Here is a 25,420-nt window from a genome sequence, read left to right as displayed (position 1 = left end):
AGAAACAACAATGCTTTAAACTTGTTGGTTATCCCGAATGGTGGCTTGATCAAACGGCTTCAAACAAAGGAACCGGTGTTGGTTCTGGCCGTGGGAAGAACTCAACACGTGGAAGAGACAAAGGACGTGGTTCACAAGCAATTGCTAATCAAGTCACAACAACACCTTCTGCTGGCATTCCATCTCTAACTCCGGCTCAGTGGACCTCGTTGGCTAGTTTCCTTGAGAATAAAAAGGATTCTTCTGGCGAAAAGCTCTCTGGTAAGATTGATAAACTCATACTTTATGGTAAGCATAGTCGTTTTGATTTGATCATCGACTCCGGTGCAAGTCATCATATGACTGGTGACATTACGTTGCTAAGCGACCTTACTTCCATTGCTGTGTGCCATATCAAACTACCGAATAATGGTCTCACTTGGGCTACACGTAGAGGCACCTTAAATCTTGGTGGAAAGATGATTCTCCGAAACGTGTTCTATGCTCCTGATCTTCACGTTACTCTAATCTCGGTCTCTCACTTACTTGATGACATTGCTAGCTCTATGATATTTACCAAAGAGTTTTGTTTGATTCAGGGCCAAACTTCAAGGACTTTGATTGGTGCGGGTGAAGCACGGGACGGGGTTTATCATCTGACTAGTGCGGTTCTTCCTCAAGCAAGCCGGATTGGGAAGATAGACACTCGTGACTTGTGGCACAAGCGAATGGGACATCCTTCTTCTAAAGTTCTTACTTTATTATCGGGTATTGGCAATTTTTCTACTGGTGTTAGTGATTTAGAAGCAACTTGTGATATTTGTTGTCAAACAAAACAAACTCGTTTCTCGTTTTCTGAGAGTTCTAATAAATCTGAGGATTTGTTTAGTTTGATTCACTGTGATGTTTGGAGTCCATATCNGAGGATTTGTTTAGTTTGATTCACTGTGATGTTTGGGGTCCATATCAAACGAAATCTACTTGTGGTTCTACATATATTCTCACCATTGTTGATGACTTCTCTCGCGCGGTATGGACACATTTGTTGCGTGAAAAATCAGCAGTCACAACTGTGGTCAAGAATTTTGTCTCATGGGTTGAACGTCAAGTTGGAAAGCAGGTTACGACAGTTCGTTCGGATAATGGCACTGAGTTTCTACCCTTGCGTTCGTATTTTGCGGAACATGGTATAACTCATCACACTTCATGTGTTTATACGCCACAACAAAATGGACGGGTGGAAAGGAAACATAAACATATACTCAATATAGCCCGAGCTCTGTTATTTCAATCAAGTCTTCGTATCAAGTATTGGGGAGAAAGTATACAGGCTGCGTGTTTTCTCATCAATCGGACGCCTTCTCTGCTTCTTGATGGCAAGTCTCCATATGAAATTTTATGCCAACGCCCTCCTGATTACACTACTCTTCGTATTTTTGGTTGTTTCTGTTATGCAACTCGGACACCTAAAGCTGGTAATAAGTTTGCATAACGGAGCTCTCGTTGTGTATTTCTTGGTTACCCTTTTGGTAAAAAGGGATGGCTTGTTCTTGATCTAAAGACACATGCTTTCTTTGTTTCTCGAGACATTCAGTTCTATGAAAATGTGTTTCCATTTGCAGTCTCACACTCTTCTCTGACCAGTTGACACTTTGGGCCGTGAAAACACTACGGTGATCTCTTCTGATCCTTGTATCTTTGAGGTTCCTGCTGAGAACGCTACTCTTGAGGGGGAGTCTACTTCTCCTTCTCTTGATCTGCTGCCACCTCCACCGCCAGTGTTGCCTGATCCGAAACCAGTTTTGTTAGATACTGTCCCGGTAACGCAAGCACCACCAGTTGTTGTAGAAGAACCACTTGGCCGTGGACATAGCGTTAAACGTCCGTCGACCCAACTTGAACCGTATGTCACCAACACGGTCGCTGTCAATGATAAACCTCCTCCCTGCGTTCTCCCTGCAGTCACTAAGTCCTCAAGTAAGTGTCTCTATCCTTTGTCAGCCTTTATGACTCTTGATAGATTCTCTGCTTCGCAAAAAGCTTTTTTGGCTGCTGTTGATGCATATACAGAACCGAGAACCTTTAAGTTATGCAACATGAGCATTGGCGTTTATCTTCCAAGGATGAGATTACTGCTTTAGAACTACTTCGAACGTGGGATGTTGTTGACTTGCCTCCAGATAAAAAAGCCATTGATTGCAAATGGGTTTTCAAAGTGAAACTTAAATCTGATGGTGCCATCGAACGACACAAATCACGTTTGGTTATATGTGGGAATCGACAAAAAGAAGGTTCGGACTATGACGAAACCTTTGCTCTGGTTGTCAAGATGACTACTATGCGTGTCTTTCTCAAATGTGCCGCTGCTAAAAACTGGGAATTATACCAAATGGATGTTCATAATGCCTTCCTCCATGGCGATCTCAAGGAAGAGGTTTACATGAAGCTTCCTCCCGGGTATACTTCCAGTGATACGAACAAAGTTTGTCGTCTGCGTAAATCTCTTTATGGTCTCAAGCAGGCTCCGCGATGTTGGTTTGCCAAACTCTCTGATTCTTTGCTCAAGTTTGGTTTGTCCAAAACAAGAAGGATTACTCGTTCTCTTATCATCGTGGTCTGTCATGTATTTACGTTCTCGTCTATGTCGACGATTTGATTATTGGTGGCAATGATTCAGCTCTTATCTCGAAGTTTAAGGCATATCTTAGTGAGTGTTTCCTTATGAAGGATCTTGGTGTCCTCATGTATTTTCTTGGTTTGGAAATCTCTCGCAACAACGATGGTATTTACGTTTGTCAACGGAAATATGCCTTGGATATTGTCACTGAGTGTGGATTGACTGGTTGTTGTCCTTATGATACTCCGCTGGAACAGAATCTTAATCTTGCACGAGACAATGGTCCGTTATTTGATAATCCTTCTCGTTATCGCCGCTTAGTAGGACGTCTGGTTTATTTATTAGTTACTCGTCCAGACTTGAGTTACGTTGTTCACCTCCTTGCTCAGTTTCTTGCTAAACCACGTGAACGTCATTGGATAGTTGCAGTTCGTGTTGTCAAATATCTTAAGGGTACTCTTGGTCAGGGTATTTTTCTCAGTTCCGGTGAGGACCTTCATGTCAATGCTTATTGTGATGCAGCTTACTCGACATGTCCCCTCACTAGGCGCTCTATCACTGGCTATGTTGTTCTTTTAGGAGATTCTCCGGTGTCCTGGAAAACTAAGAAACAGAAGACGGTCTCTAGATCATCTGCTGAATCTGAATACAAAGCAATGTCTTTCACCTACTCGGAGATTCAGTGGCTCATGGAATTGCTTCATGTATTTAACATTGTTCATAAGGAACCTGTTCACAAGATTTTGAAGAATCCGGTCTTTCACGAACGTACCAAGCACATAGAAAATGACTGTCATATCATCCATGATGCATTTCAGTCTGGTGAGCTTACTCCGGTGTCCGTCTCCACTAAGGAACAGGTGGCCGACTTCTTGACGAAAGCGTTAGGGCGAGCACAATTCATATATCTACTTGGCAAGATGGGAGTTCGAGATATCCACTCGCCTTCTTGAGGAGGAGTAATAGGAGACGATATACACAAATATTAAAAGGATTAGGATTACTGATATTTGTTAAATTTGATCTTATCTCTTTGCTTAAGGCTCAAGTAATTGTTAGCCTATATATATTGTACTCTTCACAATTGATATAACACACAGAAAACATTCAGAGCAATTCTCTACTTTGACACTTCCTCCTCTTTGTTCTTGTTTTGATTGTTACTACTAGTATTCTTCTTCCTCAAGCCCCAACAAGAACGAGACTGACACAATTCCTCAGTGGAACTCCGATGAGGTTCTTCGATTAAACCTATTTTAGTATTTTTACTGACTTGGGAATGAAACTTTGGTTTTTAAATGGAGTTTGTTGTTGAGAGCAAACAAAAAAAAAGTAGGTTTTGAATCAAGATGTTCAATAATCAATATAATGTATAAGGGTTTTCTGATAATACATTTCTTTCCTTACTATTTTGAAGCAATGATATATTTAGGAGTATACCTTATTTATTGGCAGCGTTATAAAAATAATTCTAAACCTAGAAAATATTTTAACAGTATTATAAAGTCAAAATTTTAAATATTGTAAATATTATAAGGTATACTCCAAAATATATTTCTTACCAAAGGTATGTATATACAATTCTTATTTTAAAATTAATATATTTATACCCAAAAAGGAAACAATAAAATAATAACATTGACTTGACTGAAAAAGAAAATACTAACATAAACCACTAAATTAAATACATGCATTCAATTCAACATTACATGAATGTTTTTTAGTCACCCTATAAATAAAGAATTTATTAGTTGTATCTAACCACTCCTACATAATTTACAGAATCATGTCTTTCACTAATAAACCTAATTTTATATTGTTGTTTATGATCTTTTCCACTCTTATTTTTTTAGCCTTTTCATTAGATTTGTCAAATGTTCCAGCAGAATCACCAACTTTGGACAGGGAAGAGCCGTTATCTAAAGGTCGAAAAAATGTTGTAATCCGCAACAAAGTCAAAAACAAAGAAGTTTTGAATGTACATTGCAAATCTACCAAAGATGATTTAGGGTTGGTCCATATTCCATGGAATGATACATGGGGTTTCAAATTTCATGTTAACCTTTGGAGAACTACAGAGTATCATTGTCATTTTACGTGGTATAAAGGTGGTTCTCACTATTTTTCTATATTTAAAGTATCAAGAGATGATACTGTAATTGGAAAATATCCTATATGTACAGTATGTATATGGGAGGTGGGAAGTGATGATAAAAATCCTATGTGTCGTATTCCTCTTTTTGAGAAAGAAAAAACATATTGTTTCAAATGGGAGGATGGTCCTTGAAAAAAAATTCATTGTGATCATTATATCTTAGCAAATAAATGTAACCATCAAAATTGATTGAATAAATAATATCATTATAATGTTTGAATGTTTAGCAGCTTTTTATCTGAAATTTATCCACATGAGCAAATTATTATTTTTTAATGGATAATATTTTTCCCTTATAAAAACGTGCATATCGTTTCTCATACTCTATTACCTATAGTGTTCTATGTTGCTCCAATTTATTGGAGTTGTATACACCATCTAAGAAACTTGATGAGCCAATAAATGGAACTTAATTATTCGTGAAGTAACTGTCATGGTTTATGCTAGTCTATTTCCTAGACATAAGTCCCTCTTAGATCATATTAAGTCTGAAACATTTATCTCATGTTTGTACGAGCTTGATTCCAACGGGTTCAAATTCTTATATGTTTTAGTTATTTGTATAAGGAAGCAATGATTGATACATTACCTCAATAAGCTTCATTCAAGAATTTTCACTGAAACTAGATAGGTGTATATTGTAAACCAGTAAAATCAGAGTTACGTTGTTTACGTAATTTAATAAAATTCATGGTTATACAATAATCTTTTGGTGTCAAAACGGTAATAATAATAATCTTTCATCTTCCTACCAAAAAAAATAATCTTTCATCTTTATAAATCGTTGTAATATTGCAGGAATGTGAATATAATATATACTTTAGATAATTAGGTTTAGTCAAACTTTCTTTGTTTAGATACTAAAATAGTATAAGACTAAGTAAATCGGTCAGAGTGACATCAAAATATTTCCTTATTGGTTGCAAAATATTGTTTTTTAAACCTATAAAATATTGATATTGATAACTTTACAAAGTCAACGTTACTATCAAAAATATTCTTTTTACATTCAAAAAGATCAATTTGTTTCCAACTATTTTTAAATGCTATGTAAGTCTATTTCCAAAATTATATGTATTCTTGTTTTAAAAAAATAATTTATAATCCCAAAGGAAAACAATAAAAATTTATACATATATTTACATCTTTGAATATTAACATAGACTTGACAGGAAAACAAAAAAAAAGAAAAAAATAATAATATTATCATAGACTAAATACATGCATTCAACGTTACATTAATGTTTACATTTTGTTACATCTATAAATAGGGAGCTTATAAGTTGTATCTAACAAATCCTACATAATTTACCTAACAATGGCTTTCACTGATAAACCTCATCTTATATTGTTGTTTATGATGTCATCTACTCTTATTCTTTTTGTTTCAGTTTTAGATTTATCAAATGCTTCAGCGGAAACCCCATCTTCGGGCGGCGATGGTTTTTTACCTCTAGCCGAAAAGCATGTTATAATCCGTAATAAAGTAAGAAACAAACAAATTTTGAATGTTCATTGCAAATCTAGTGACGATGATTTTGGGATGATCCATATTCCTTGGAATGGTACATGGAGTTTTAGATTTCATGTTAACCTTTGGAAAACTACGAAGTATCATTGTCATTTTACGTGGTATAAAGGTGGTTCTCACTATTTTTATATATTTAAAGCATCGAGAGATGATAAAGAATTTGGAGATCCTCCAGTTTGCAAAGAATGTATTTGGGATGTGGGGAGAAGCGTTGAAAACCCTGTTTGTCGCATACCTCGCGATCTGAAAGATGATCCATATTGTTTCAAATGGGAGGATGGTCCTTAAAGAAAAATATTGTTATCATTATGTCTTATTAAATACATGTAATCATCAAAATTATTAAATAAAATAAATTAGTTATAATGTTTGAATGTTTGTTTGAATGTTTGAATGTTTTCATACATCAAAAAAAAAAAAAAAAAAAAAAAAAAAAAAAGACCAGTTTATATTAGCATGGAGTATATTAATTTTCCCTTAAAAACCCGTTCTTTTGAAAACTAAGCTTTTTAGTTACAAGTTATATAAGTTATAGATTAGAATTTCGACCGTAGTTTCAATTTATTGAAGCTGATTCACATCTAGCACATGAGAAAAGATATATGATAGTAATAATGGGAAACAACCACATCAGAAGCCTATATACCATAACAACTATTTGTTCATGGCTCTACCTGCCTATACAGCTTCAAGGAAGAGGAGAAGTCTGATCCATATCTATTAGGAAACATGGACATCCAACCTGAAATCAATTGACAATGAGTGGAGTGGTCCATGATCCTTATATATTCTATTAGGCCTCCTCGAGATGTGGGTGGGAAACGGTCCAACGGGAAACAGGCCAAACCCAACATCTCGAAAATACAACAAGATATGCCATTTATATGGACCATATAGTGCTTGTTTGACCTAACCATAGGCTCTGATACTATATTAGGAAACATGGACATCCAACCTAAAACTAATTGGCAATGAGTGAAATGGCCATGATTATATTACGCCAAGGAACATATCCAACCGATGTGGGATTCTAATAATATCCAATTGGCCTTCCTCCATCTCACGATCGATGGTGAGATAGGTTCACTTCCACTAGGTTTTTTCAATATCATTTGAACCCTATATAGTACTCGCTTCTTAGATTATGTCCCACCCAAGCATCAAAGGACTTTCTTGAGCATGTTTTGTAGGGACTATTTGATTTATGAACATAGAATCAAAACACGAACATACTTAAAAGTTATTGCCTTTTTTTTAATATATAATTCGCACTGGAAAGAAAAAAAAAAAACATGTTTGGTCGGGTCATCTCAACCTCTATTGTTAAGAATCAATGTTTTGTTGTTGAAGGAACTCAAGATCCTTCATCTGCATTTGAATAGCTTCTTTGGGCAACCGTTTGGCCATGACATTCTCTTCTTCTCCTCCTTCCGCAACCCTTGTAGCTTTCTCTTTGATGATTCTCTCTATCTCAGACTTGTCAACCGAAGGGAACACAGAAACTAGCATCACTTGAAGAAGCTTCTCATCTTCTTCTTCGATAAGTCCTCTACGGAAGCAACAAGCATAAATACCTTCAAGAGCTTTTTCAACTCTTAGTTCCATCGGTATAATCGGCGCATCAATGTTCAACTTTGCTCTTCTCTGCATATTATATAACCCAACAAAGTATCATCAACCTTTCTATATGGAAAGTATCAAACTCACTGAGTTTGCTCTCAAGATTCAACTCTTAAGTAAAAACCCAATTGGAGAAGAGGAACAAACCTGTCTTGCTTCAGTCATCAAAGCAATAAAGTTCTGTTCTTCAAACTCGAGATCATTGGAAATGCTAACTCTAGTAACACCTTCAAGAATCTCTTCAGATTTCAAAAGCCCTGCACCTACTGCAGCAACCCAACAACACAGAAGCACATACAAAGGTTCCCCTGCCTAACACCAAACAAAAGAACAAGCCACTTAAAACCCCAAACAAAAGGCAATGAAACTCCTAAGCTCAATCTCTTCAAAAAAAAAAAAAAAAAAATCAGAAATTTACCTTGCCTCTTCGTTGTTGGAACTCGTAGAAAGCTCTAGAATCATCAGGAGTACATTTATTCCCAACTCGTTTCCTAAACTCAGCGAAATCGACTAAATCTCTTCCGACGCCGCCTTCATCGCTGAGAATCCGAGCGAGGAGTCCGACAACCGGAAGCGAACCGATGACTCTGTTAGCGAAGGTGGAGAAGGAGTTCGGTTTCTCTATATAAGCTCGGATTGACAAAGCGAAACCTCCGCCGCCGCCGCCGCCGCCGCGTTTGGTAAGGGACGAGGAGGGTTGGTTGCGAAGACGGAGATGGAAGAAGGAAGGAGAGATTTGGTGGAAGGAAGTGGGAATGTGAGTGACAACCACCATGGCTTTGATGAAGAAACAAAAAAAAAATCGAAGCTTTTTGGATAAATCTTAACCTCATCTTTATATACGTTATCTTCTTCTCTCTATACAATCTGATTTGTTTTTGTATACATTAATCTGATTATTTTGGTCGATTCTTTCAAAATCAAGTCATTATGATGCCAAACAAACAAACAAAAAATTCTGAATCTAAAATCAAAACAAAGTCATTGGGCTTCCCTGCAGGCCTACGGGTAAAAGCCCATGTTTTAATATTTTAGGCAAAAGAATAAAAGAAATCGGCCGGAGCCTTTTATCTTTTACAAGTAGTAAGTACTATAGATGACGACGACGTTTTTATTCATATGATATGATGATGACGACAACGTCCATAGTTATAAAATAATGGTTTGATTTTAATTAGGCAACTACGTACATCTATCTGATTGTTTTAAAAATCGAAAGCAACAGAGAAGTGTATATGTTAACCAACCATTTTAACGCAAAAAGAATGAACAAAAATGTGGAAGATACACTAAATGGATCGTATTCTACAAACACCCGAGAATATATTTGAATGATAATCTCATCGTTAAAGAACAACGTGTGAATACTTTATAAATCCGTTGAATTTAGGAAGCGTTAAAACGTCCAAATATTTTGTCCATGGTCATTAAGATGCATTATTAATATAATAATATTCACTGTATCTAATAGTATTTTCTTTTTCCATTTGATTTTCTATCAAATAAAAATTGTTTAGATCCTCTAGTAAGACAAATCTGAACGTCGCAATAATTTTGCATCGGGGAAATCTATCTTGACTTGGCACCAATATGAACGAAATAACAAAATATGTCTTTGGAACTTCATGAATTTTTCTTACTCTACAGAGACCGATATGTGTTCGATAGATAAGAGTGTGTTTTTTTTTTTTGATAAAGACGATAGATGGAGTGTTAATTATACCCAACGTAGACATATATAACATGATATCGATCGGTAATTAGTTGAAAGTTACACTTTTTCAGAGTGTCTCGCAAATCTTGCAATAGATCTTAGGGTAGATGAATAAGGAATCCTAAGTTGACGCAGACCGAGATATTCAAAATAGTATAAGGGTTTCCTAAATTATCCAAACATCGAATTATAACTTAAAGTTTGGATCCACTATATGAGTGGACCCGGATAAAGTTGTAGGTTTTGTATCGTAGCTTGAACAATTTTTTGTGTATAGTACACATGGTGAAGTTTTGTTTATTTGGTACTTTTAACCAAGCTTAAGCGTTGTACATAGTACATGCTTATTCAAACCAAAAATATCATTAGTTGGGTTAATAAGCGTACCGCATCTTTCTTTTCCAGTCGTGATCTATATATAATTGGGCCACCCAAGTTGTAGTTCTAGTAGCACATATTTATTAGACAAACAAAACTATTCAAAACAAGACACCTTAAAAGCTAAAATTTCATAATTCAATAGCTAGAGATGCCCCCTATAATATCATTAGGACGTCTCTGATCACTTGTTTTTGGCTCAAAGGAAAAGATACAACAAACATATTCCGTTATGCTGACACGGCAAGATTGAATATAACCTCTCGACTTTAAAGAATATAAATTGAGCAATTTTGGCTTTAGAGAAAAGGAAAAAAACAAGTGGATGGGTGTGGTCAATAGAATCTCCACTTGTCCCTGCGACAAAATTTGGGGTTTGCTTTTTGAAGAGCTTTTTGGTTTGAAAGGTTTTGAGTTAAGGCAATAATAATATGAGTCTACTGCACCACCTTTGTCTCTTTTTGCACTGTCGCGTCTTTCGGCTGTCTCGTCCTCCAGTGATATTTCGTAGTTCTTAAATAGTTTTAATCAGAAACCCCACCAGAATTACGTATATTTTCATGAGAACAATCGAACGATAGAGATTCAAAATGGGTAGAGGGATCAATTATTCTTGATGGCTTGTCAATTTGGACAAAATGTGATCCAAAACGATGAATAATCAGATTTAGCTCTCTTTTGGTGAACTATGAATATAGTAGCTACAGATTAACCATATTTAATAAAGAAACAATAACATGGAGACAAAGATGCCAAGCATAAACACGGAAGAAGTTAACAATAACAATTTTTTTTTTGGTATCAATGTGAAGATAAGTTAACAATAACATGGTTATGATTTGCTTTAATTATATGGTATAGAAAAGTTACAAACACTGAAAGTTCATATTTTAGTACTTGGATGCCCTAATTAATTTAGAAGTAAAGCTTTATAGAAAAAACAAAAAGTGAAATCCGATATATTTAGTTCTTTTCCATGCATCACTAGTTTTCAAACTCGGACCGGACTTAATGGCTAGATGATTGATACATCGATTGAGCTATCCAGTTTTTTCACTTTTTATTTGTGAACTACTACTTATTTCTCTTGTTCTAATCATATATTTTTGGTTTGTCCGAGAGTTTGGGACCGAACTAGACGCTAAACTTCTATTTTAGGTACATTTTTTTTGGAATCAGAATGAACGTAAGTAACACCACTACTGCTGGCCTATTTGACACGGTTGTATATACGTTATAATACATCAACTATTTTCTTGTAACACGTACGCAAAACGTTTTCAAAATCGTTAGAAGTTAAACACACTCGTAACTACGGGTTTAAATGATACCATGATCTCAAGAGGTTGGATAAGGAAGGTATCTTAGGGTATACGAATAAGTGGATGAGAAAGAATAGGCGTCTTGTTTGTAATCTTGTTGACGAGGAGAGGGGAATGAGAGAGAAAGTGGTCATGAATAGGGTTTTAATTTGATTCGAGGGAATAGTTGCTGTTTCAGAACTCAAATTGAGAGAGCTAGCTAGGTCCACATTGATGAGGAATATGTATAGTTTTATTAAATGTCTGAATTTGATGGATCCTTTGCTTCAGAAACCTTTGATTTCGACAAAACACCCCTCCTCAATGTGTTTGTCTCTCAGTTCTTTACGTAACCTTTGTAGATTCTCTCTCTCCCCCTCCCCCTCCCCCTCTCATGTCCATTTGCGCCACGTCACTCAGCTAGTTCTACCATTTGCGATTATTTGATCTTATTGTAGATTGTTATGCGTGACGTGGCATCTTCCCATTGGTTTAGAATCAAAAACTTTAATCTCCCGCGTCCCCTTCTTACCCAACCCAAAAAAACTTAATGATCGCTTTAATTTGCTTTTTTTTTTTTTTTCTGTAACGTATACTACACATGTCATGGTGATAATACTTTTAGGAGTCAATTATTTAGATGATTAAATTTTGAATAGTATTTATGAAAGATTGACGACTTGGTTGGTGTTATTAAAAAGTAATCAAATTCCAAAAGAAAAATGATCGAATTACCAAAGAGCAACTTAAGTTAATGATAGTGTATTGTAGCTAACGCCCGATGTAATGTTTTTATTGATGTTAATAACATATATGTGATGTTCTCCGCTTATCTGTACTAATATTGGATATCTTACAACAGTTATTTTTCTTTGTTCTTGATGAAAGCCTTTAACATTTTAAAGTTTTATATTCCACAATACATTCTTAGAAGAACTCGGTTAATTACAAATTTACAATTGCTCTAGTACGACATTATTTTATTTTGCACTAGCTCCTTTACAGTTCCGTATTCTTCAATTACTCCTTTTCATGTAATCATGCCTTAATTAGAGAAAATCCAACCTCTGTGCTCTGTAAAGCTCATTTTCTTATATAAAATTAATTATTAACACCAAAAACGTATATATTTCTAGAAGATTATGGAATTAAAAACACGACTAAGTGTTTTTTTGCAGAAAATGTAGAGAGAGGGGGGCCATGGATCACGTGGATGATGCGTGGGATGGAAATGAAAAAAACGAAGGGAGAAGAGAGAAAGAGTGATTTTACAAATCTCCTCTAATCCTTTCTCAGCCAATTAAGATCAATCTCCCACGTGGGGCTTCTGGCCCCATGCATGCTCATCATCTTTCAACTATTCACTCCTTTTGTCTCCTTCTTCATCCTTTTTGCGTGATCTTCTTCTATATATGGCTGTCTTTATCTCCACAAGTGGCTTTTAGAGAAGGCTCTTTTGAGTTTTGGTGTTGATTCTAGCTAGGGTTTCCATTAACAATGGCTGATTCTTCTTCTGCTTCTTACATTCACATGGTAATTTTATATGTGATTCAAGAACCTTTTGTAGTACTACTCCCTTGTTTCGATGAGTGATTATATATGTTTTTCTCTGTAACATGTGTATATACCTCAATTTGTTTCGGATGTGTGTATGTATGTATAGGTGCAGCACATGATAGAGAAATGTTTGATCTTCCATATGAGCAAAGAAGAATGTGTGGAAGCTCTCTCTAAGCATGCAAACATCACTCCTGTCATCACCTCTACGGGTTTTCCTTTCTCTCTCCACTTTTTTTTATATACCTTCCTATAATCCTTATATACATACACCTATGTATTCTCTAACGGGATTATAAACTGTGGACATATCATTGTATTATTATACCATCATTAGGAATTTGATCTTGCGACATGTAGGTACCTACACATATGATCTTCCGTGATCGATGGGTCTTGAATTTTTTTTTTCTATTCATATAAGTGCTCATGCATGATCTAATGATCATGTGCACTGCTTTGAATACTTTTTTTCAAAAAAAAAAAAAAATTGTTACATAATAGGATAAATATTATGTGCTAATCGAACTCTAGATCTTATATCTTTTTTGTTATCATAATTAATTGGAAACAAAAAAAAATCACAGTGTGGAAGGAGCTGGAGAAAGAGAACAAGGAGTTCTTCAAGGCGTATGAAGAGAGGCAAAGCAAACAAGAGCAAATGTCGGAGGAAGAGACAAACCAGATGATCCAGAAGATTATCTCGGATTCATCTAAAGAATCCGACGAATGATCGCGATGTTCGATCGTTAGATTTCCAAAAACCTTATAGTTTACATATATATGAATCTCATGAAAGCGATTTATCCCTGACGCATGCATGTTTATGTGTGAATTAAATCGTTTTTTCCTCTCTTCGCATCGGTCCAACAAGAAAGACAGCAAAAAAAATGGAGTGGTGACACTCATTTTTGGTACGTTATACGTACGTGGTCCACATAATATTGCCTTTGTATAATTATTAAATATAATAAAACTGACGCTCATACATCGATAGATCGTGTGGCGTTTTAATTGAATGTATATATCATGTGTATATATATATAGTCACATAAACTATTTATTGATGGTCTTGGTCACCTTAAAAGTCTATAGCACTCTAGGAAAATAATTATCATCATGGTTCCCAATATGCTTGCAAGTTTAGGCATCTACGTGACCAAAACCACCCATAAGTTCAGAGTTAGGTGAGAAACCCAATCGAATTTTTTTTCCTTCTGTTTTTGAATAGAAATTGAAAAGGTCTCAAGTAGTTTTCATTAATACAAAGAAAAAAATGTCCACTAATTTCCAATTAATCTCCAAATACACCTGGTTCAACGTTAGAAATTGTTAGAGCATCTCCATCCGTTTTATAAAATTTAAAGTTTAAATCCCAATTATTCCAGACATGTGTCTTTGTCTAGACTAATTTAGATACTCAAAGACCCTTAACGTGTCAATAATGCATTGATTTCGTTTTCTTTTGTTTTTTTCCTTTTCTTCATTTGCTCTTTTCTCTCTCGATACAAACAAAGAGTATTACTGATGAAGATGCTCTTAGGACATCTCCACTGAGAGTTGCTAATCAAGTAAATTGTTTAAAAATATATATATATAATAACGAAAGAGAAGAAAAAAAAAGAAAATCAGTTATTTAGTCAAGAAAGGTTTCTCTTACCAAATAGACATCTATCATTTTCGTAGTGGTTACTATTAATAAAAAGATAATAAACATATATATATATATATGATCAAAATATACTTTTTTTTTTAAAGAAACCTTACAGCTTTGCTGGTGTTGGACTTGGTCTTAGAACGCCTCATTACCCCTCACTTGGACAATGTTACCTTGTGCACAATTTTTTCTGTTTTTGAGAGGTCAAAGTTACAGAAACTTAACATAAGAAAACTCTCACTAAACATGACACGAGTAAGGGCATTATTATTGGAGTAACGCCGGAACGTTTCTCAAAAAGATAAAAAAAAATATTTTTTTCACAAATTATTATTATTTATTTATTTTTAATAGCTGTTCCACTAATCAAATAACACCTGTCTCATTTGTTACTAGAACCGTTTCTCAAGTTACTATGGAAAGAAACGTTTCCTCCTTTTTTTCATCTCTCTTCCCTTTACTATTTTTTTAATAAGAGTATTGGTAAGAGAATCTACTGTAGGTGGTCTAAGGAAACTGAAACTTACAAATCAGACGACTATAACACGTGTTACTTGCTAGCCCAAAAGCCACATGTCTGAAAGACTAAAATTCCTTTGAAATTTGTTTTATTTTGTTGGTAAGTAATTAATCCACCACAACTCTGTAAATGAAAAATTCTTAAAAGGATTATTCTTGCGTTAATTGATATGATGTAGAGGCTTACAAAACCCAAATTGAATACTCGATAAGGAAATGGAGTTTTGACACGTCTATTTTGTATCTTGTTACAATATCCGTATATGATTTGTTATAATTTTTTAGATAATAACTTATTAATATATCATATATCATAATGGATTCTTACGTTACCAACGGAACGAAGGAATGGCAATGTTTTCAACACTTCTTGTAATTAACCTCAAAGATCTAAGAAATTATACTCTAAATTTCATCAACAAGGCTATGTGGATTTGTTAACGACGACATTCAAAACTTTTAACTATTTTTGTTCCTTTAACTTGAGCTCTAAATCTTGAGATTTAAGTCAGACGATAATAGTGTTTACACAAGCGTTTTGTGTTTTAGAGACAGACAACTATTTTTAAGAACTAATGCATAAATTTAAGTATTTACCAAAAAAAAAAAACCAAAAGAGTTTTGCATGTAAAAAGACATATTAACTAAATGTATGGAGGTATGGTTTGCAACAATATAGGGCGGCTCTCTCACTATCCTCTTTTTAACTAAATGTTTTGTCCTTAAAGGCCACATTATTGCAGCACTTGAGGTAAAAACGTTGATTTTTTTGGAATAAATTTTACATATTGTTCAAAAAAAAAAACATATTAAAGATTCTCATTTAACCATTTTTTATACATTAAACGTGCACAACACAATAAAAGCCACACATGAAACTAGTAAACAAGAACATACAAATAAAACAGAGATATTTTTACAACAAATGCCATTACTCTTCAAGCTTTGTAATATGTAAGATAGACGCTGAAATGTAGAATGGTATCATGACCATCAGTGACATGTTGGTCTTCCTGGTTGTACAGAGTCTCCACGACAGCGTACCCTTTAGCATGCTCGAATCTCCCAGTCCCACCCACAACAGCGATATGCGAGGCATGAGAAGCAGTTCGGTGAACCCCGAAGAAGCTGATGGCATCATCAAGGGTGTCATGATGATCATGCTCTTCGTGGAGCAACACGGTTAAGGAAAGGGTCTGGCTAGTTCCGTCCAAAGAGGTAGCCAGGTAAAACCCTTGGGCTCTGCCAATGATCGCAGAACCTAGCTCATGGCCCTCAGTGAGCTCATCGTCAACCACGGTAATAGTGCCAAACATGAGCTGTTGGAGGGCAGCTGCGGGAGGGAGCTGACCCGTGGTTACAAAGGGAAGGTTATTGGAGCTAAGGGATCCTTGGGAGTTACCGTTACTGTTTTGGATGACGGTGTTGGCTTGAGAGCCACTAAGTCCTGTGAGGAGTGGAGCTGTGTTTGGGTTGATTAAATTGTTGATGTTGTTTGCGTTCACAAGCGGCACTGCGTTATCTACTGGGAAAATGTTGTTGCTAGATTTAGAAAACGGTATACCATTCACCTCTGTTTGTGCTACTATCCCCGTAACCACACGTGCTGACGGGTGTGATCCGCCTAGCACGTCATGCATAAAGAACTCGAGGATTGGCTCGTGTCCTCCCGTGACAGGTCCTGGGAGAGGAATTGGTATTGAAGGTGGTGTTGTTGTTGCTGGAGTTGTTGTTACGGCTGGTGAACTTTCATCCTCCACTTCCGGTACCGGGGGGATTTGGGTGCCGGGGACTAGTTGTGGCTGAGTTTGAAACTCATCGAGAAGTCGAGCGGATTGGACAATGGAAGCTATCAAGAGAAAGAGAAAGATTGTTAGGCTAAGAGCTTTGGCCATTGTTCTCTCTTATGCTTTGGTTTTAATTAGGTTTTGTGTTTGTTTTCTGAGGCCTATGGTTTTGTTTATATAGGAAGCTTGGAGGATGATAGAGTGAAGTTGTTGTTGTTTTTGTCGTTGCTTTCTTAAACTCTAGTTGAGTAATGGATTTAACTAAACCTCTAGGTTTCATTAATTTTAATATGCTACTTACTCCTCTTGTTTGATCTGGCCTTGTTGATTTCTTTGACATATTTTGCTTCTTTCTATTTCCCTCGTTAAAAATTAAAAGAGATCGTTTAAAAAAAAATAAAAATATTGAATTTGAAGAGATCGTGTTCATATCTTCTTATACATAAGACAATTTATGCATTCGTTTACGTTGTAGGAGACAGTGTTTGTTCCAACATTATGTTATCTTGCTTAATTAAATCATTGTAAATTTGGAGTTTTTTTTTTTTTTTTTCTTGGTTACAATCTGACTTTTATAGTTTTGGTCCAAACACTTTTGAGTTTTTTTTTGGTAACTTGTCCCATAAATCACAATTTATAATAGACAATTGGGCCAATGTTGGGCCAAAATCGTTAAACTACATCCAGAATTAAGGCCCATGATTGAATCTCCGCCGAGCAGGAACCACCACTCCCCTCGTCGAGCTTGGAGGAGCTATGGCGGTAATTCATAATTAGCTGAGCTCTAGGGTTTATTGTTTCCCTTCTTTACCAAAATCTGCCAAATCCAAAGTTGCAAACAGTGAGTTCACCTGAACTCGGAAGCAAAGCCATCCTGAAGTTGGTACAGTAACCTCGCTTCTGCTAAACCCTAGCCGGTTCGGTGTGGTTGTATTTGTAGGGTTGGTCATTTGAGAGAGATGTATCTGTACAGTCTTACACTGCAGCAGGCGACGGGAATCACCTGCGCAATCAACGGGAACTTCTCCGGTGGGAAGACGCAGGAGATTGCGGTAGCTCGTGGCAAGATTCTCGATCTTCTCCGCCCAGACGAGAACGGTAAGATCCAAACGATACACTCTGTGGAAGTATTCGGTGCAATTAGATCCTTAGCTCAGTTTAGGTTGACCGGTGCGCAGAAGGATTATCTAGTGGTTGGGTCAGATTCGGGTAGGATAGTGATACTTGAGTACAACAAGGAGAAGAATGTGTTCGATAAAGTTCATCAGGAGACCTTTGGCAAGTCGGGTTGCAGAAGAATTGTGCCTGGCCAGTACCTGGCTGTTGATCCCAAAGGAAGAGCTGTTATGATTGGAGCTTGTGAGAAGCAGAAACTGGTTTATGTTTTGAACAGAGATACTACTGCTAGGTTAACCATTTCTTCTCCTTTGGAAGCTCACAAGTCTCATACTATTTGCTATTCTGTCTGCGGTGTGGACTGTGGCTTCGATAACCCCATTTTTGCAGCCATTGAGCTTGATTACTCCGAGGCAGATCAGGATCCTACTGGCCAAGCCGCTAGTGAGGCTCAGAAGCATTTGACTTTCTATGAGCTTGATTTGGGGCTCAACCATGTCTCTAGAAAGTGGTCTGAACCAGTTGACAATGGTGCCAATATGCTTGTTACTGTTCCTGGAGGAGCTGATGGGCCGAGTGGTGTTTTGGTTTGCGCCGAGAATTTTGTTATTTACAAGAATCAGGGTCATCCTGAGGTGAGAGCCTTGATACCTAGACGAGCTGATTTGCCTGCTGAACGAGGAGTTTTGGTTGTTTCTGCAGCCGTGCACAAGCAGAAGACAATGTTCTTCTTTTTAATTCAGACCGAGTATGGTGACATTTTTAAGGTTACTCTGGATCACAATGGAGATAATGTCTCCGAGTTGAAGATAAAATATTTCGACACCATTCCGGTCGCTGCTTCGATTTGTGTTCTGAAGCTGGGGTTTCTTTTCTCTGCTTCGGAATTTGGAAACCATGGTTTGTATCAGTTTCAGGCCATAGGGGAGGAACCTGATGTAGAGTCTTCATCCTCTAATCTGATGGAGATTGAAGATGGTTTTCAGCCCGTCTTTTTTCAACCTAGACGACTTAAGAACCTTGTTAGTATTGACCAAGTCGGGAGTCTGATGCCACTCATGGACATGAAAGTCCTAAATCTTTTTGAAGAAGAAACCCCTCAGATCTTTTCACTTTGTGGGAGAGGTCCACGCTCCACTCTAAGGATACTGAGACCTGGTTTGGCCATCACTGAGATGGCTGTCTCTCAGCTTCCAGGTCAGCCAAGTGCTGTGTGGACGGTGAAAAAGAATGTGAGCGATGAGTTTGATGCATATATCGTTGTCTCTTTTACCAATGCTACTCTTGTTCTTTCGATTGGTGAAACAGTTGAAGAAGTTAACGACAGTGGGTTTCTTGATACTACCCCGTCCCTGGCTGTCTCCCTGATCGGCGATGATTCTCTCATGCAAGTCCATCCCAATGGTATCCGCCACATAAGGGAAGATGGACGTATTAACGAATGGAGAACTCCTGGCAAGAGGTCAATTGTTAAAGTTGGGTATAATCGGCTTCAAGTGGTCATTGCATTGAGTGGGGGAGAGCTTATCTACTTTGAGGCAGATATGACGGGTCAGCTGATGGAGGTGGAGAAACATGAGATGTCTGGTGATGTGGCTTGCCTGGACATTGCGCCTGTTCCTGAAGGAAGACAAAGGTCTCGCTTTCTTGCGGTGGGATCCTATGATAATACTGTGCGCATTCTATCTTTGGATCCTGACGACTGTCTGCAGATTCTCAGCGTGCAAAGTGTCTCTTCAGCTCCGGAGTCTCTGCTATTCCTCGAAGTTCAGGCATCGATTGGTGGAGATGATGGTGCTGATCACCCGGCAAATCTCTTCCTTAATTCTGGTCTGCAGAATGGTGTTCTATTCAGAACGGTGGTGGATATGGTGACTGGTCAGCTTTCGGATTCTCGATCCCGCTTCTTGGGACTGAAGCCTCCCAAGTTATTCTCCATTTCTGTGAGAGGTCGGTCTGCAATGCTGTGTTTGTCTAGCCGACCTTGGCTTGGTTATATTCATCGGGGACACTTCCACTTGACGCCTCTTTCTTACGAGACTTTGGAATTTGCTGCCCCTTTTTCATCTGATCAGTGCGCTGAAGGTGTAGTCTCTGTCGCTGGAGATGCTCTGAGAATTTTTATGATCGATCGTCTTGGTGAAACGTTCAACGAAACAGTGGTCCCTCTGAGGTACACGCCTAGAAAATTTGTTGTCCAACCCAAGCGGAAGTTGTTGGTTATTATCGAGAGTGACCAGGGAGCATTCACCGCAGAAGAGCGTGAAGCTGCAAGAAAGGAGTGCTTCGAGGCTGGTGGAGTGGGAGAAAATGGCAATGCAGATCAGATGGAGAATGGTGCGGATGATGAAGATAAGGAGGACCCGCTTTCAGATGAGCAGTATGGTTATCCAAAAGCAGTTTCTGAAAAGTGGGTTTCTTGCATCAGAGTTCTTGATCCTAAGACAGCTACGACAACTTGCCTCCTGGAACTTCAGGACAACGAAGCTGCATACAGTGTCTGTACGGTGAATTTCCATGATAAAGAGTATGGCACTTTGTTGGCTGTTGGTACGGTCAAAGGGATGCAGTTCTGGCCCAAAAAGAATCTAGTGGCTGGGTTCATACATATTTATAGGTTTGTGGAGGATGGGAAATCTCTTGAGCTTCTTCATAAGACGCAAGTAGAAGGTGTTCCTCTTGCTCTGTGCCAGTTCCAAGGAAGACTGCTGGCAGGGATCGGACCTGTCCTCAGATTGTATGATTTGGGGAAAAAGAGACTGCTTAGGAAATGTGAAAACAAGCTCTTTCCAAACACCATTATCTCTATCCAAACTTACCGTGATCGTATATACGTTGGTGACATTCAGGAGGTGAGTGCTAGATCCTATTTATATGTTTACTTATTATTGTTGTTGTGCGCTTCTTATTGGTAAATAAATATCTCATCTGACCTATCAATTTTTTGTTTTGTTTTTGCAGTCTTTCCATTACTGCAAGTACAGGCGCGATGAGAATCAGCTATACATATTTGCAGATGACTGCGTCCCGAGGTGGCTGACAGCATCGCACCATGTGGATTTCGATACCATGGCAGGGGCAGATAAGTTTGGGAATGTGTATTTTGTGAGGTTGCCGCAGGATGTGTCGGAGGAGATAGAAGAAGACCCGACAGGCGGGAAGATCAAGTGGGAGCAAGGAAAGCTGAACGGAGCACCGAACAAAGTGGACGAGATAGTACAGTTCCATGTTGGGGACGTTGTGACGTGCTTGCAGAAAGCTTCGATGATCCCAGGTGGATCGGAATCCATAATGTATGGAACAGTGATGGGTGGCATAGGGGCATTACATGCATTCACATCCCGTGATGATGTCGATTTCTTCTCTCATCTAGAGATGCACATGAGGCAGGAGTATCCTCCTCTCTGCGGGAGAGACCACATGGCTTACAGATCTGCGTATTTTCCGGTCAAGGTATGAACCAAAAAAACCATTGCTCTTTTTCTCCTTTCCAAATAAAAAGCCTTGTTTTTGAATTGACACTTTTTGCATCTTTTATGTTTAACAGGACGTGATAGATGGAGATCTCTGTGAGCAGTTCCCGACACTTCCAATGGACTTGCAGAGGAAAATAGCAGACGAGTTGGATAGAACACCTGCGGAGATTCTGAAGAAGCTCGAAGACGCTAGGAACAAAATCATTTAATAAGTCATTGTTTTGTTGAAGACTAAGGACAAAGTAGAGAAAGAGGTTATAATATAGTTTTTGTGACAGCATGTTTTATTGAGAGATTTGTTTAGCAAAATTTCATACACTTTAATATGATTACCAAAAGTTAAATAAAAGTAACTATATTCAGAAGTTGAAACCTAAAGAAGGGTTATCCTTGCGTCTCATTACATGTTTGCCTTAGCAGTCTTCTCATCAAGTTTTGGTATCTTCCTCAGCATGATTCCTTAGACTCGTAAGTTTGGTACCTTTCTCAGCATGATTCCTCAGACTCGTAAAGACAATTTTGTAGTTATCGTTGATGTCGTTGTTATCGGTAGCTTGTACGAAGAACGACGACTGAAGGGTTTCCCGAGGAAGGTGAGGAAGGTGTTTTTATTTTTTATGTGTAGAAGAACATATGTTCTTAAAGAAACAGAGGAAGAATCCAACGATACACACAACTCATGGTGAGATTCTGATTTTATGTTGATGCTTGATTTCATGTTTGTTATGTATCCCACCAATTACGATATTCTCTTTCAACATTGCACCAAACCCAGCAAAAAGGTAAGCTTCATTCACAGGCAAATCTTCTTTCATCCCCTCTAAGATGATGATTAGGTAGAAGAAGAAGACAAGATAAGAGAGAACCAAAAAGAGATCTTCTTGGGGTTTCATGGTTTGATTGAACCATTCAACTCCAAAGTAGCATCCTATAGCGGTTATGGTTTTCAACAACGCTAAGAAGAACACGGGCAACGTTTCTTGAAGATCAATGGGTCGTGGAGAAGTAAGCAGAGGAAAGGATGTTACGATGAAGAAGAATAAAACCCACACTGGATCGAAGAGAGTTGTGCGAGGAGATTTCAGAAACAAAGAAACGGTTGTTACAAAAAGGATGATCGCTACGATCCGACGGAGTTCCATGGCTATTTTCAGAGTCGAGTTCTTGAAACTTTGTTGAGTTTGAGTTTCTTGATTTTACCGTTTATATAATAATGTCAATTTAATGCTTATTATGCATTTTAAACAAACTTTGTGGATTAATAACTTCATAGTCTTAATCAAGTTCTTCCTTCCACAAAATTATTTAAAGTGTTGTTTTACATTTAATCCAAAAATAATTATTTTTAATTGCTAAAACTGAAAGCAATTTATGTTATGGATTGTGGTTGTGTCTAAACATTTGGGTACTTGGTAATATATTTACCTTAGAATTAGTCATTTGACCATTTTGCACAAACTGTGAACCTTTATTTCTTTCAATATATGTTATGAACTTATGATGGATGTGAATCATTAAATAAAGTGATTGAATTCATGAGTCAATTATACATTTTAACATTAATCAAATTTAAATTACTTTTGAAAGATACGCAAGACAAGTTTAGACTTTTTTTATGAAATTCAAATAATTATCTTACTTAGATAATAGAGTTCCATTTGATATGAATCATTATATGCTATATATTGTTGCTCCATGAAGTAAATGTCATGATCTTAATTAAGTATGTTTTAGGAGGGCATCTTAATATTAATATTAAAAGAGAAATCTATTAATTTGACTTTAAAAACATGTATCAATTAAAATATAGGGTTATTTAAAATAAAAAAGCTTAAAAAATCTATAATTTGGGACAAGACTCGAGGAATATTAAAATCAAACTAGAGAAAAATAATTAGTGTACTTTTTTGTTAGTTAACTACTTAACTTAGTTTATTATTATTGTTTAGTTTCTTATATACTAGCCACAAAACATGTGATGTTGTATGTAACACAAAAGTGTTTAATTTACCTATCTACTAGATTTTAACCCCTGGAATTTCTTTTTTAAAAATAATAACATTTTAATTTTTTTGTTTTTTATATTTAGTTTGTTTTGTTTAAGTGAATAATATTTTTGTTTGGATTGTCAATTATTAGAACAATAATAGGGGAAATAAATATATAAATATGTAATTTATAAGCTATTGTCGGATTAAGTCTCAATTTTACCAATGATTTAATTGTTTTACAAAGTTTTAATTAAATTACTCTGATTTAATATGTCTAATATTCTTATATTAGTGGTATTGACCAAATAATTAAAGAAAGATTTAACCCATGTTTCAAAACCGAATTAATAATATTTTATATTTATACTAATGTTATTTCAAACCGTCATGTTAATAACATGTCCCGCTATATAACAACAAAGCGTCATATTAGTGGTTTAACTCGTGTTTCAAAACTGCATATTAGTGGTTTTGGTTGTGTGTTGTGTTTTGTTTGTGAAGTTGATATTTATATATGGAAAATGCTTGATGAGCAAGGAGTTTACTATCCATAGCAATAAAAGAGAGATTTTAGTGCTTTCCTATTTGATTTGATAACATTATCGTATAATAATATTCAGTTTCTTAACATGTATATTTTATATTAAATGTTTTTCTTGATGCTAAAGTTAAATATACCCGATTATTGAGTTTCTAAAGTTGGGTTCTCGTTTTTATGAACTTTATTAACGTTATAATAATTATTGTGATTGTAATCATTTGTTACTCAAACTCGGCTGTGTCATTTAAATTTAAGAGATCATACAGTCTCTAAAGATCTATTAAAATAGGTTTTTAGATTTTTATGGGATTAAAAATTTAATGCGTAGAGTTGTTTTTGGAAAAATTGAAATGTATAGATATTGTCAAGCTACTTATGGCAATAAATGTATCAAATTAGATCGATTTAAATAGTTCCATTAAATGAGTTTGCATGAATTGTTATTTTAGAAAAATAGTGAGGGGTTAATGTTGTAAATAAAACAAATTAAATAAGCAAAACTTAAAGGGCATAACACAAAATGTATTTCAAAAATCAGATTCTCCTAATTATGATCTAGGATTTAACCTGCGATATACCACAGAATAATCTTTTATATAAAATATAATTTAGTTTTTATAGTTTTTAATTTGATATTAAATTAGAATTTTGATTTTGATTTTTTTTTTTAAATTTGACTTGTAATATATGTGTAATTTAGTAATTTAAACTGTAGTACATGGATTTATTTTATTATATATGTGTAATATATGATTTCAAATTATTAGTGTTTTTAGATTTAATCTATGGTAAATGACTACATGTGTAATTTTTTAAACTCATGGTACATTGCAAAATAATATTTTTTTTATATATATAATAATTTAGTTACCTTTTAATTGTATGATTTAGATGTTTAGTGTTTTTAGATTAAACATGTGGTACATATGTAATTGAATATATAAAAAGGGTAAAAACAAATATATTTACATCATCGTATATGGAACTAAAGCCAATACTAAGAATGGGCTAATGTCGATTATGATCAGTTCAACCAAGTTTTCTTTTCACTTTAGTCATATTTTACAGTAAAAATTATTTAAGAATATATGTAGTTATAATTAATAAATAATAATCAATATGATTTTGATATTATGCTAATCAAAATAATTTGTGAAGAGAGAGAGAGAAATAGTAACAATCCAAAAGAAATATATATTAATTGTGATTTAGATTGGTTGATATATTTAGTTCCAATCTTTATTTTAATTCGGAATTTTCACTATGATATGACTATTTTTTCTTCTCCTAAATTAAAAAAAAATTATGTATTCTAAATTTATTTTTAAAAATCATTATCGGTATAGATGCAGATTTTTGAGATCTTTTAATTCTAGTTGTGTTGTTTTAATCTTAATAACTAATATTAATTATGATAATTCTTGTTGTGTAAATAACTAAATAGAAAAATAATGATACAATATTAAAGAGAGTATGCTTAT

The 25,420-nt window shown here is 35.9% G+C and overlaps 6 protein-coding genes across 6 annotated transcripts; 4 read left to right on the top strand and 2 right to left on the bottom strand.

Moving 5' to 3' along the window:
• On the top strand, nucleotides 4,378-4,916 carry LOC104791813. The gene has a single exon (XM_010517786.1). The coding sequence runs from the start codon at nucleotides 4,383-4,385 to the stop codon at nucleotides 4,881-4,883; it is 501 nt and encodes a 166-aa protein (XP_010516088.1). The 5' UTR covers nucleotides 4,378-4,382; the 3' UTR covers nucleotides 4,884-4,916.
• On the top strand, nucleotides 6,070-6,668 carry LOC104791812. Its single transcript, XM_010517784.1, has one exon. The coding sequence runs from the start codon at nucleotides 6,070-6,072 to the stop codon at nucleotides 6,568-6,570; it is 501 nt and encodes a 166-aa protein (XP_010516086.1). The 3' UTR covers nucleotides 6,571-6,668.
• LOC104781403 lies at nucleotides 7,496-8,756 on the bottom strand. The gene is made up of 3 exons (XM_010517783.2): nucleotides 8,321-8,756; nucleotides 8,050-8,214; nucleotides 7,496-7,926 (listed from the first exon to the last, which is right to left on the bottom strand). The coding sequence occupies exons 1-3, from the start codon at nucleotides 8,675-8,677 to the stop codon at nucleotides 7,606-7,608; spliced, it is 843 nt and encodes a 280-aa protein (XP_010516085.1). The 5' UTR covers nucleotides 8,678-8,756; the 3' UTR covers nucleotides 7,496-7,605.
• Nucleotides 12,682-13,875, top strand: LOC104791810. The gene is made up of 3 exons (XM_010517782.2): nucleotides 12,682-12,828; nucleotides 12,959-13,064; nucleotides 13,440-13,875. Exons 1-3 carry the CDS (start codon nucleotides 12,793-12,795, stop codon nucleotides 13,583-13,585), a joined length of 288 nt encoding a protein of 95 aa, XP_010516084.1. The 5' UTR covers nucleotides 12,682-12,792; the 3' UTR covers nucleotides 13,586-13,875.
• On the bottom strand, nucleotides 15,827-16,944 carry LOC104791808 (dirigent protein 24-like). Its single transcript, XM_010517781.1, has one exon. It carries the CDS (start codon nucleotides 16,921-16,923, stop codon nucleotides 15,967-15,969), a length of 957 nt encoding a protein of 318 aa, XP_010516083.1. The 5' UTR covers nucleotides 16,924-16,944; the 3' UTR covers nucleotides 15,827-15,966.
• LOC104791807 (splicing factor 3B subunit 3) lies at nucleotides 17,581-21,772 on the top strand. The gene is made up of 3 exons (XM_010517780.2): nucleotides 17,581-20,783; nucleotides 20,893-21,384; nucleotides 21,479-21,772. Exons 1-3 carry the CDS (start codon nucleotides 17,775-17,777, stop codon nucleotides 21,614-21,616), a joined length of 3,639 nt encoding a protein of 1,212 aa, XP_010516082.1. The 5' UTR covers nucleotides 17,581-17,774; the 3' UTR covers nucleotides 21,617-21,772.

The sequence above is a fragment of the Camelina sativa genome, chromosome 6, assembly GCF_000633955.1.
Source record: "Camelina sativa cultivar DH55 chromosome 6, Cs, whole genome shotgun sequence".
NCBI classification, from domain to species: Eukaryota; Viridiplantae; Streptophyta; class Magnoliopsida; order Brassicales; family Brassicaceae; genus Camelina; species Camelina sativa.
This window is presented reverse-complemented; position numbering and strand designations above follow the sequence as displayed.